Source organism: Lactuca saligna, chromosome 5, assembly GCF_052625555.1.
Source record: "Lactuca saligna cultivar CGN05327 chromosome 5, ASM5262555v1, whole genome shotgun sequence".
NCBI classification, from domain to species: Eukaryota; Viridiplantae; Streptophyta; class Magnoliopsida; order Asterales; family Asteraceae; genus Lactuca; species Lactuca saligna.
The window spans coordinates 188955213-188968249 of NC_136421.1; the positions used below are offsets into that span (position 1 = coordinate 188955213).

Consider the following 13037-nt stretch of genomic DNA (forward strand, 5'->3'; position numbering starts at 1 on the left):
AAACCTTTTTAACAAAACCTTTATTTTCTGAAAATTTTCGCCAAATCCTTAGTTTGAGAGTAGGCATAGCCAAGAGTATGTCTGAATCACTCAAACCATTACTCTGATAGTAACTTGTAACAACCCAAAATACGAAGGAAAATTTTCATTTTTAAAGCGTAATCAAAACACTCATTTTTCCATTCTTCAAATATTTAGAGTATTTCAAAATAAAAATAATTATAAGAGTTCATTTCCAAAATCACGAATTGTGGAGAACACAAGCATATGCACTGCGATCTACCGGCGACCTTCCCTTTCGAACTAGAAGTACATGAAACCATAAACCACAAACTGTAAGCACAAAGATTAGTGAGTTCCCCCCAATACCACATGCCTTACATAACATACGAGTGATTCATATCAACATGAAATAGGATGTGCTATACGCCAACCATAGTGTTGCCATTATGCCAAGATCCGTATTGTGCTCTTATCGTGCTAGGTTAAGGTCCAAAACCCTAGGTCTTACAAAAAAATGCCAAGGGCCACCTCCTAGTCTTTCATGGAAGCATCACAAACACAACTAGAATACAATATACCACTACTTATCTAATTAAATTCTAGAGTCCAAGCTCGGGTCTTGCACACAGATTTCCAGGAGCCACCCCCTAATCTTTCATACAAATACCAAGGGCCACCCTATGGTCTTCCTAATATACATAAACCAAATTGTCCAGCGTTAGTGCCTTTGACCCATAGTATAATGAGGAGACTTACCTCGATAGCTGAATCTAATTGGATTCCAAATTGAATCCATTAAACCATATATGGGGTAAAAAGACCATTTTACGCCTCACCCAGTTTGGTCTAAGACTAAGGCCCAAACTCCTTATTTATAAAGGTCCACAAACCAATAATCACCCAAAGCCAACAAATTGTGCAATATTCCAAATTTGGCCCAAACCCTTACATATGCCTTACCCTAAATCTCATTATCTTTTCATAATCCAAAACACATATTCTCAGCTAGCCCAACAAAGCCCTAAACAACCAAACCAAAAAAAGATAGCCCAAATACTCAAACCGCAATAGACCAAGTAGGTGGGGCGTAAAAGCACATACATGAAGTGTACTCGCTTGGAGGCTTGTAAAATGTACGTACCTAATCGTATACCTAGCGTACTCACCATATTCAGCCCAAAACCGATTCACTTAATCCATTTAGATAAAGCTTCGAAAACACATATATGACCTCCTTGAGCTGCAATACCATGTAAAGTTCCCAACATTACATTCATACATGACTAAAAGAAGTTGTTTATGCTTTAAAGGAACTTAATGTTTAACTTAATGCACACATGTCACCATAATAGACATAAAGCTTACACCTTTATGCTCAAGGATACCAAAACAAACTAAAATCTAAAAGGATAAACCCTTAAACAACCTAACTCATCCATAACTCAAAAATAAGACCAAAATCATAATAAACTAGCCATGAAGAGATCTAATATTACACAAGCCACACAAAATTGATACCTCAAAAATCTTTCCCATAAGGTGATGGTTCTGGATCCAAAGCTTTCACACCATGAATAAAAACATCAAGCTTCTCTTCTTTCCATCCCAAGGACAAAAATGAGCATCAATGCCTCCCAATAGCTCAAGAACACCTCCAAGAGGCTACAAGGTCAACATGTTGTTTTTAGGGTATGGATCCTAGCTAAGAAATGAACTAAAGGGACTAAAAATAAGCTCATATTCGGTATATAACTAAAAAACGGGTTTCAAATTGACCCCTGTATGCCCAACGTACTCCTTGTACGTCTAGCATATGAGGTCTCGCACCCCGATCCCAACTTCGCACTATGCTACACGTACTCCTCGCTATGCCTCATATACATACCTTCGCATCAGTATGCCCCACGTACTACCTTGGTATGCCATGGGTACTACGATTTTCCCCAAACCCTAATTCACTGTAAACGTCATAACTTCTTTGTCACAATTCTGATTCCGACCATCCTTGTATCCATGAAAAGGTATTGAGAAGCTCCACAGTATTATCAACTCCGACATGACTTCAAGTTCCCCGAACACAAATCCAATTTCCAATAATAGCCCACTGCCATTTTACCAAAATACCCCTTGTCTCCAAAACCAAATCTGAATGCCCAAAACATCTACATATCATCACCCACACCCAAATGGGTAACGATTTGGAATAGGGCATTACAACAAGATTTATGAGTTCTTAGAAGGCATGGAAGAAGAGATAAAGCAACTCGAATCATAGCTAAATTGGATAAAAACAAAAGAGAAAAAATTTGTTGAATTACCGACCTCGTGACATGATGATTCAATCCTCATGACGTGGACTTAGTCTATGCAAAAAAAATTATGTTCGAGCTTATTGGCCTCCTTTTTCGTTTCCTTCTTGAGCCAAAGTTCACCAACTGGAGAGAAAACATATCAATTTTATGAATCAAGTAAAGGGAATTCCTATCGATACTGTGTTTATTGAATCATTGGTAAAAATTCCCAAATATGCCAAATTTCTTCAAGATCTAATTGACACCCACCAACAATTAGAAAATACGTCCAAGGTAGTCCTTAGTTAGCATGGTTCCATGCTCATTATGGAAGGGATACCAAGGAAGTTAGGAGATCCTGGACGCCTTACACTTCCATATTAATTCAGAAACAGCATGAAGACAAATGTTGTAGCCTATTATTGAGTAAGGATAAATTTAAAGCCATGTATATTTTAACAAAAGCTCAACCTTCTAGAATTAAAGGCTACTAGAATGCATATTCATTTAGACAATCATTCAGTAACAAATCCTCGAGGCATAGTTGAGGAAATTTTAGGAAAAATTAGAAAATTTATTTTTCAAATAGATTTTGTAGTGTTAGATATGAAGTAGGATAAAGATGTCCCAGTTATCCTAGGAAGCCCTTTACTTAATACTGCGCCAGCCTTGGTGGATATTCACTAGTCAAATCTTACATTACGAGTGGGAGATGATGAAACGACATTTGGAGTGGAAGATGGATTCAAGAGAGAATGTTCTCAAAATAAAGTACATTTCATGGATGAAGAAAATGAGCATGAGGAGTTTTTGAAATTTACGGAAAAAGAAATTCAATTAATAGAACAAGTCAAGCATACTAAGCCTAGAGCATCAACTCCAATGGTTTTTTAGGTCTTTGCTTATAAAACTCCAAAGTCCCTAGTAAGTGAAGAAACTAAAGAAAGTTTTGTGTTAAGTGTTAAAGAAGAAGAAATTACACAACACGTGAGCAAGCCAACCTTGGGTAAGGAGGATGTCGAAGCTAAGGAGGTACAAAAAGAAAAATGAGAACTTGTACTTGTTGTGAAGAATAAAAGGGATGAAACGGAAGATCTAGGAAGGCAATTCTATAACGAAAAAGGAAAATTCTAAGAAAGCTTGTTTAAGAAGGGTGCGAGCATAAAAGAAAAGGTAGAGGGAACTGAAGGTGGAAAAGGAGATCGTACCTACATCTAATACCATAGTGGGGATATAGAGTCCGACTCAAGACTTTCACAAAGAGAAGCACTTATTAGGAGGTAACCCAATGTTTGAAGAAAATTTATCGTTTTACTTTAGTTTCATTCTTAGTTTTTATTTTTATGTTTTAAAAACATGTAACTGAATTATGTGATGGTTGTTTTTCTACTTTCCACCATATGTTTGTTTTGTTGCAGATTTATTAAAATATCGAGAGAAAAAATGAGAGAATAGAGATAACATCTTAAGAAAAGTCATGTATTTTAAAGTTACGAGTTGAAGCCCATAATTTTTAATAAGTGTGGGCTGAATTTCGTGTGAAAAAGAAGATTAGGGAAAGAGAGGTTATAGAAAAATAGGAGGAATTAGAAGCGTCTTAATCCATTAAGAAGGTCATTTGCACATTACTTGAATGGAAGTTTTTTTTTTTTTTTTGCAAAATTGCTTTCTATGAGGATGCAGTTCTCACGACGTGAGCGTTTACACCTCACGTCATGAGTTTGAGGCCATCAAGTTTCAATTCAATTTATTTCGACACTACATTATGTCCATTCTTACCGCATCGTGAGCAATAAAAATGGCATGTTTATTATACCCTTTCCAGTTTACAATGTGTCATATGCTTTTCCCACAACGTGATGCTATGTTTTGAAGATCCTATGAATCACACTTTTTGAAGATGTAAGTTTTTGATACACATTTTGATGGCACATATATGTATCTCAGAAGATCCAAGTTCCAATCATCTACTCAAGGTGTTCAAGTTTTATACACGCGTTCATAATCGATATCTCCACTACTACCCTAGGGGAGTCTGTTATTTTTTATCCCTTTTATTCCTTTTTATTATTTATGCATATAATGAGGGCATTTTATGAAATAAGCGTGGGTAGGGGTCGAAAAAGGAAATCTCGAGGAATTTTATAAATTTTCAAGTAGATTTCAAATATTAATCTAACCATTAAATCTAGTAATAATTAAAACTTAAGTTGTTAGTGTTGCATAGGATGATCCAATACGAGCTCAAACGATTAATTGAGCCAACATATGTTATTGTATATTTCTGGCTTCCCAAGTTTTAGTAAAAAACCATGAGTAATGAAAGATAATCTGACAGTTTATATGGCATAATAAGTTTTGCAGCTTGTACCTGAAATCTATCCAGGTGAGCTTATGTAGTCATTGCACATAGGCTGATACCTCTAACCAATAAAGGTTGAAGTTATGCTCCATTTCTTAAGCATGTAGGATTTGAGCGAAAAATGTGACTTATATATATATATATATATATATATATATATATATATATATATATATATATATATATATATATATATATATATATACATATATATATATAGGAGTAGGATCAAATGAGAACACCAAAAAGGTTGACAACGCGAGAACAAGTATATTCATTTGAGATTTCATGTATTCATTTGTGGAGAAATGATAAATTTTTACGCCTTTAATTTCAATTGAAGAGAAAAAACATATTCATGTTGATTGTGCATAAAAATTTATTTTTTCTCCACAAATAAATACATGAAATCACAAATGAATATATTTGTTCTCGCGTTCTCAACCTTTTAGGTGTTCTCATTTGATCTTTTCCCTGTATATATATATATATATATATATATATATATATATATATATATATATATATATATATATATATATATATATATATGAAAGAAAATTACCAAAAACTTGTTAGAATTTTGGACAAATCAAATTATGAAGATCAAATATCAAAATTCTGAAGAATCAAAAAGTTGAAGATACCAAAAATCAAATGAAAATGTGGTGATTTAGAAGAAATCAAAGATCAAATACCAAAGAAGTGAAGAGTTCCAATAGCTCCATTGTGCTATGAAAGATGTAATTTTTCTAGATTATGTATGTTTCGGTAGCTTAACCAAAAATACATTGAGGTTAAGAAAGATTTCTGAGGATAGATTTAGAGGGTTGCAGAAATCAGTGTCGTATAAGTTAAGGGGTAAAGGTTCATAAGGATTGTGAGTATTTAGTATCGGAAGTTTTTAGGAAACTTAGACACAAATATACGCATTAAGGTCTTAGTATAATTGTTCAGTTAAAAATGGATTATCTTATTTGATGTTGGTGATGAAAAGTTTGACTTAAAAAATGAATAGTTTTGCTTAAGAGAAAGCAAAAGATAAGTTTTTGGTATTTTGATATTGCCATTTATTTACATATTTTTAGGCAATATCTTAATACATTTTAAGTAATATTTTGGTTATTTGGAAAGATATTTGGTACTTATTGAACTAAATTGTATTTTGCAGCCAAATGGGACACTCTTGAAGAATTTGGACAAAAATTGGCAACAATTGGAAATTTCTAGGATTGAAGACAAAAAGAAGAAAATTCTGGTGAAAAACCCAACTCATAACGTGGTAATCAACCGCACAACATGAGGAGGTTATTCAAGAAGATTAGAATGTGGGAAGTAGAATCCTTGTCCGATACGGACGTATACTGAGCTCATGATGTGAGACACCAATTATCACAACGTGAGAAACATATTTTCCAAAACTCTAAATATTCCTTCTGTTTAACGATTTGAGGAGGCTTTTGGAGAAATTTGGGGTTGAGGTATTCTAAGATATCCGATTTAAATTTCTAAAAAGTGCATAAAACATTCCTTTAAAGGATATTTAGCTTCGAAATTAAGAGATTGAGGAATGCATCATCATGTTGGTTTGATTTACTTTAATCATGTCGATTTATTTTGAACTTATGCTTTCGTTTTCAGCCATAAGTAGTTGAACTTATTTGATTTCATTTAGCTAGATGATACTTTAACTCTATGGTTTAGTTTATTAATTTAGGGATTTTAATAGTTGGTTTTGTGCTTATGTTTGACTATCATTACCAAGCATGTTAACGTTGTGATTTTTTGCTTAAATTCAAATTAAGTGTAGCTTAGTGACCATTAAAATACATGAACTTGATTATCTATTGATTTAGTGACCATTAAATTACTATACCTCGGATCAAACAAATCTTAGATAAGTAATAATAGAAACAAATTTAGCTATGCTAGAGAACATAAATTATAACCATAATTGTGTTTGTTTAGATAAATCTTGCATAAGCCACCTATAAGTAATATCTAATTATCTATTTTGCTTGTGTATGATCGTACAAGATTGTTCATGAATTTTTTAAAATATTAGTAAATATGGACATGAATTGCTAATTACATAATAATTAGTAACCAACATTAATAATCTATAATCAGTAACTAACCATAGAGAAGAAGTGGATTCGAAGTAAACAAAAGTGTTTTTAGTATATTGATTAAAATCGTTAGTTAAGTGTTTAAGTTTGTTTGAACTTGAAAAATCAGATAAAAACCCCTTTTAGACATTTGCTTGTTTTAGGTTAATTTTATTAATTATCATAGTTAATTAAATACTTTCCTTGAATTCAACACCAACTTACTTTACTATACTATAATCCAACTAGGTACACTGCCTATAGGTGCAATACTAGATAAGTAGCTTGGATATAAATTTAAAATTAGATAGGTATAGTCTGAACCACATCAATTACAATCCGTTATTGAGTTAAAAGTTTGGTCCTTTTAATTTTGGTTATTAATGGGGTTAAAGAAAGTTCATTGCTATTACGGGATATTCTCCTTGCTACTGATAACTCACATTGGTTGGAGTTTCCTACGGCCTCTTCTGATAAGTTGTGTTTAATGTTTCATGTGTCTTTAATTCCAGGATGATGTTTGACCAATTTGGTACATATTATGACTTTTCTTGATGTGCTTCCCTATCGTGAGAGCATAACCTTCTCAGTTTCGAAAAGTGAATCAATTGATAAAATATCAACATATAGTCAATGTTTTTAAAACCTTGCATATAGTATGATTTTTTTTATTATGTATGCAAGTGTTAAATTATCTTTATATGTTTTAAAATATTTCAAGTTAATATGTTTACAGGTTCTAAAATCACTTAAGTTAATCTATTTGCTATGATTATTAGTTGGTCCCTTCAGACATTTTCGATGGTTTCTTTTAAAATACTATTTGGTGACTTCATATGGATTACATTTAAACAACTCATGAGGAAGTATTATGAATTTTTCATTTGACAGCTAAGTTTATTTTTTTGTTGAAATAGCTTTATAAAGAAGATTAATCAAGAAGTGAGTTCCCTAATAAAAGGAATAAAAGTTTTAGCAGTTAATTAGAAATTAATTAAATTATGGCATACAAATTATTGAAATTGGAAGATAAAAATTCAGAGAAAAATAAATAAATAAAGTGACAACCCGAATTCTATATATTTTTGGCAAAATTGGAGAAGATTATAGGTCAAATTACATACTTAATAGTTGGTTTCTAGTTAAATTAATTGATATGATAATATCACTAATATGATGTTAATTTATTTTAATTTTTTATTATGTTTTGGTTTCTACTTTCTTTTTGTTCGTTAATTGGTTTTCCTTTTTGATAATGTTTTTCAATTATAATATTATTTTGATTGTTGTTAATGTTAAATTATAATATTTTTCAATTATAATATTATTTTGATTGTTGTTAATGTTAAATTCTTTGAATAGAGATGAAAACATGGAATGTTAATTCTCTACGTAAAATCAGTTTTAATATACTTTTATGGGAAATCTACGAAAAAGTCCCAAAATTTTGATCCAATTTATGATTTAGTCCTAAATTAAATTTCACTTACGAAAAAGGCCAGATTACCGGCTATTACACTCAGTTTAGCCCTAGGAACCGGAAATCCTTATAATAGCTGGTTACCCCAGATGGCTCGTCCTTATCACCCTTCACTAACCTCCCCGTTATCTACTCCTCCTCTATTAAAACCCTTTCTCACCCTCCATCGAAGCAAAACGTTACCTGAGAAGAATCAATGGTAAGAAAAATCCACGTCATCCTCCAATATCTTTTTTCCCTTATAATATTTGAGTAATTTTTGTTTTGTAGTGATACTGGAGACAGTAGATGACTTTGATACCATTGACGTGGAATTAGATGAGTTTTTCAAACACAAACAAAGAATCTGATGCAAAGATGAGTTCCTAAATACTCTCACAGACGAAGCGCTTGACGAATGCACCATACCTAAGATAAACCTAAATGATTTTGAAGGAATATCGGAAGATGAAGCACCGTAGGAAAAACTGAGTGATAGTGAGGGTAAAGATGAAGACAAATTGCAGTTTCAATACTTAACCCATGATCCGAAGTTGAAATGGAACAATATGAAGCCAGTTCTTGGAGAGAGGTATGAATCACTACACCAACTAAAGCTTTGTTTGACGAATTACTCTATAAATAGGGGTTATCCAATTATGTTCAAGAACTATGATAGTGTAAGGCTCGTAGCTGTATGTGCAAGCGACCCTAAGAAATTTCAATGTCCCTTTGTTGTAAGGGCCTCATGGATGAGCACTGAAAGATCATTCCAAATAAAAAATGGTTGAGCAACATACCTGTGTGTAACACTATAAAATTTAAAACAAATTTTCACATTTTTAAACACATTTTTCCAAACACATTTATCAACAAAATCCCATTGTATCGTAACTTTGTTTAACAAAATATTTCCCAAGATCAAAATACATAAAAACCTATGCGTGTGTGCGAATTATGTTGGCACCTTCCTGCGATCATCACTGGTACCTCAAAAACACATAACATATAACACTGTAAGCATAAAGCTTAGTGAGTTCCCCAAAATACCATACATAAAATATACTAGCCAGTCGAGGCTATAACTTTGTGGGCCCGTGGGCCCTAACTCAATGGACCCTCTGGTCCTGACTCTGTGAGCCTTTCGGTTCTAACTGTGATATACTCTGATCTACTCATGACATAAACCACATAGAAATAATGCAGTACAACACATCATATAACAACATACAATAACTCTTTCACATAACTCTAATTACCACTCAAGATAAAGTATAGTGAGAAGACTCACCTCAGATGTCTCGTTAAATCACTGACTCGGTAGGAATACGATCTAGCCTCCGCCTAAACACATAAAGTAATACTCTCATAAATACAACTCTCAGAACTAGACTCAACCCTCTCTAGGCACCCCTCAGAAGGGTAAAAGACCATTTTACCCCTTCTTTGGCTCAGAGGCCCTCATTGTTGACTAAACCCTAAGAGTCAACCAAAGTCAACGGTCAAACTTTGACCCGACTCGTCGATTGCACTTAGGCAACTCGGCGAGTCCACATGTGTCCACTAACTCTTTAGTCCTGTTTGACGCGTCGAGTCGCTCCCTTTACTTGACGAATCGTCATGCATGAATCGTGGGGCCACCCCGACTCAACTCGCCGAGTCTCAAGAACAACTCGGTGACTACATGACATACACAAACTCCATTGACCTCCTGAGGTTAGATCTGCTCCTCTAATCCATACATCTGGCCTTCCCAATAATAATAATCATGTAAAGTCCAAACCTTGACACTTATATATCATCTAGATGGTCTCATTTGGTGATTTAGCCCCAAAAATGACATTCTAAGCTCATGACTCCCAAGATAACTCATAAAGCTACAAAGCTTAAGGTCTCTGGACCTCTTCGAGTCTAGATCCAAAGCATAAACTTGAGAAGGGACCAATTGCTCCACATAACCCTCCTCAAAAGAGGTTAGAAAAGCCTAACTCTAAGAATCAACACCAAAACTGAAGAAGGTCCTGATAAATACCACAAGATGAAATCTCTGAACTCTAAAAACACTAGAATCACACCTGCTTCAGACTCCTCTTGCTCTTGATCGCCTTCTTCTTGCTAAACCAAAGATGGAAAGATCAAATATAGCTTCTCCTTCCTCCCAAACGATTTAGTTCACTTAGGGTTCTCTCAAGGGAGCCCTTAAATAGGCTCCAACCCCGGGTGATTAGGTTCAATTAAACAGCATGGACTCACCGAGTCTACTAATGGACTCGTCGAGTCCAGTCTCGAACCCAGATGATAATCCACGACCCTACTCGATGAGTCTAAGCATCAACTCATCGAGTTCCTTCACAAACTCCAAAAATAAAATATTAGAATAATATACCTGGGAATCCGGATGTTACACTATGTTAGGAATTTCCGTAGTGCTAATCTTATGGATCCTACATGGATAGCTAGGCAGTTTTTAAAGGAGATGATTAGGAAACCAAATCTAAAAGGTAAGGAAATGCAACCTATTATTCAAAGCAGGTTCCATTGCAAGGTTTCATGGTCAAAATGTTATAGAGCAAAGTGTAGGGAAATTTCATTAATATATGGAAAGTTGAGTGATCACTATGCAAAAGTTTGGGATTATGGACATGAGCTGGTGAGGTCTATTCTAGCGAGTACACTTCAAATATATGTCACTGTAAACCCTGATAAGAGTACTAATTTCCATAGAATGTATACATGTTTTAAGGCTATCAAAGAAGGATGGAAAGTTGGTTGTCGAAGAGTTATAGGGCTTGATGGGAGTTTTTTGAAAGGACAATGTAAAGGTGAGCTGCTAACTGCCATAAGGAGGGATACAAATAACCATGTGTATTCCAATTCTTGGGAAATAGTTGAAATTGACAACAATCTCAACCGACAGTGGTTCCAGGAACTATTACATGATGACCTGGAATTACAAGGAGGCTTGGATTTGTGTCTTATTTCTGATCAACACAAGGTAATGTTTTTGATTATCTCTTTTTTTCATTTCATTTATACATGTATCAAGCAGTTAGTAATGAAATTTTTTTAATGTAATTAATAGGGTCTTTTGGAAGCTGTAAAGGTTGTATTGCGACGTGTGGAGCACAGACAATGTGCAAGACATGTGTATGCAAATTTCAGAAAGTTCTTCAGTGGTATAGAGTTCAAGAATATGTTTTGGACAATTGCTAAGTTAACTATTGAAGGAGACTTAAAATTGAATATGGAGAAGATCAGAGAAGTTAAACCTGCTGCTTATGATCATTTGATGGCAAGGGAGCCTAAATCTTGGTGGAGGGTATTTTTTAAAGGTGGAATGGCATGTGAGGCTGTTGAAAATAGAATGATAGAGTGTTTTAATGCCATCATACTTGATGCCAGAAAGAAGCCTTTGTTGGCCATGCTTGAGGAGATTAGACTATATATGACAGAAAGGTTATTTAACTTGAAGCAAGAAGCATGTAAATGGGTGAATAATGTGTGTCCAGGACCTATTAAGAAAATGGATGAGTTTGCTTTTGATATCAAGTAAGTATTATAAAATTAAGACAATGTATGAGTTTAGTATTGAGACTCAATATGTATACTAATTAAAACTGTTAATGTGTTTGCAGGAGTTGGTATGTTCATCCTAGTGGTTTGAATGCCTTTTAAGTGAGAAATGGATTCCACTAATATGAAGTGAACTTAAAGGGGATGTACTGTACATGCAGACTTTGGGAGTTGTCTGGGATCCCCTGTGTCCATGCCCAAGCAACCATAATTTACACACAACAGGATCCAACTAGATTTATCAGCACATGGTTTGGTAAGAACAAGTTCTTAGCTACTTATGAGTCTAACATCCTTCCTGTTAATGGCAGTAATATGTGGGAACCAACACCTTACACCAAACCACTATCACCTGTTAAAAGAAGGATGCCAGGAAGGCCTTGTATGAAAAGGAAAAGGCATATCTCTGAGCATCGAGATAGGTTCTCCCAAGTCTCCTCTAAGGGTAGAACTGTCCAACGTCAGAATTGTATGCAAATGGGGCACAATAAAGTATCTTTCAAGAATCCCTAAGTCAAACCAACACCAAAGCCTAAGAAGAAAACAGGGAGGCCAACGTTGAATCCAGAATTGACCAATTGCACAAGACTTAGGAGAGGTGGTGGAAAAAGTGGTAGAAGAGGGGGTGGAAGTGGTGGAAGAGGGTCTACCAATGTTTATGAAGAAGCTGAAAGTTCTAGGAAAAAAAAGAACCTGAGATTAAGACTCAATTTGTCACCCAAACAACACCTAATGTTGAGAGTCAATTTGTCACCCAAACAACACCTACAGTTAACAGTGAACATGTACCAGAAACACAGGAAGCAGATGTTAAGATGATGATGAAGGTGATGGTCTGGATATGGATGATCTAGACCAAATACTGCATGATTTGAGTTACCTTAGAGAGTCAAAATACAGTGAAGCAGAGATCCTTTTGTGTCTTAATATCACCCAATCACAACTTCAAGGATTTGATGCTTTGCTTCACCAATCTAAACAAGCTGCAAAGGTATATTTTATAACATTGAGAGTGATTTTTATTTTCCCATGCTAGGATGTGGCTTTTGTGAGTGAACATGTACCAGAAACACAGGAGGTCAATGATGAAATTAAACAAGGAGGAGAGTGACTAAGAAGATGGAGTTGAAGAATCATAGGTGGACAATGATGAAGATGGAGTTGAGGATGATGAAGAGGGAGTTGATGATACTCAAGTTAGGGTTAGAAATCAAATCAAGGTTAGAAGAAGAAAAGCTTCT

General features: G+C 34.5%; 1 protein-coding gene across 1 annotated transcript; it reads left to right on the top strand.

The window, feature by feature from the left end:
* The first annotated feature begins 10660 nt into the window (after window positions 1-10660).
* Window positions 10661-12615, top strand: LOC145046060 (uncharacterized). The gene is made up of 4 exons (XM_078994346.1): window positions 10661-11218; window positions 11306-11772; window positions 11859-11864; window positions 12390-12615. Exons 1-4 carry the CDS (start codon window positions 10661-10663, stop codon window positions 12613-12615), a joined length of 1257 nt encoding a protein of 418 aa, XP_078850472.1.
* Window positions 12616-13037: the final 422 nt, after the last annotated feature.

Bases quoted from the DNA above. Each gene is read 5' to 3' on its own strand.
- LOC145046060 (XM_078994346.1), top strand. From the start codon at position 10,661: ATGGATCCTACATGGATAGCTAGGCAGTTTTTAAAGGAGATGATTAGG. The intron at 11,219-11,305 runs GTAATGTTTTTG...TGTAATTAATAG, and splicing joins TTATTTCTGATCAACACAAG to GGTCTTTTGGAAGCTGTAAA.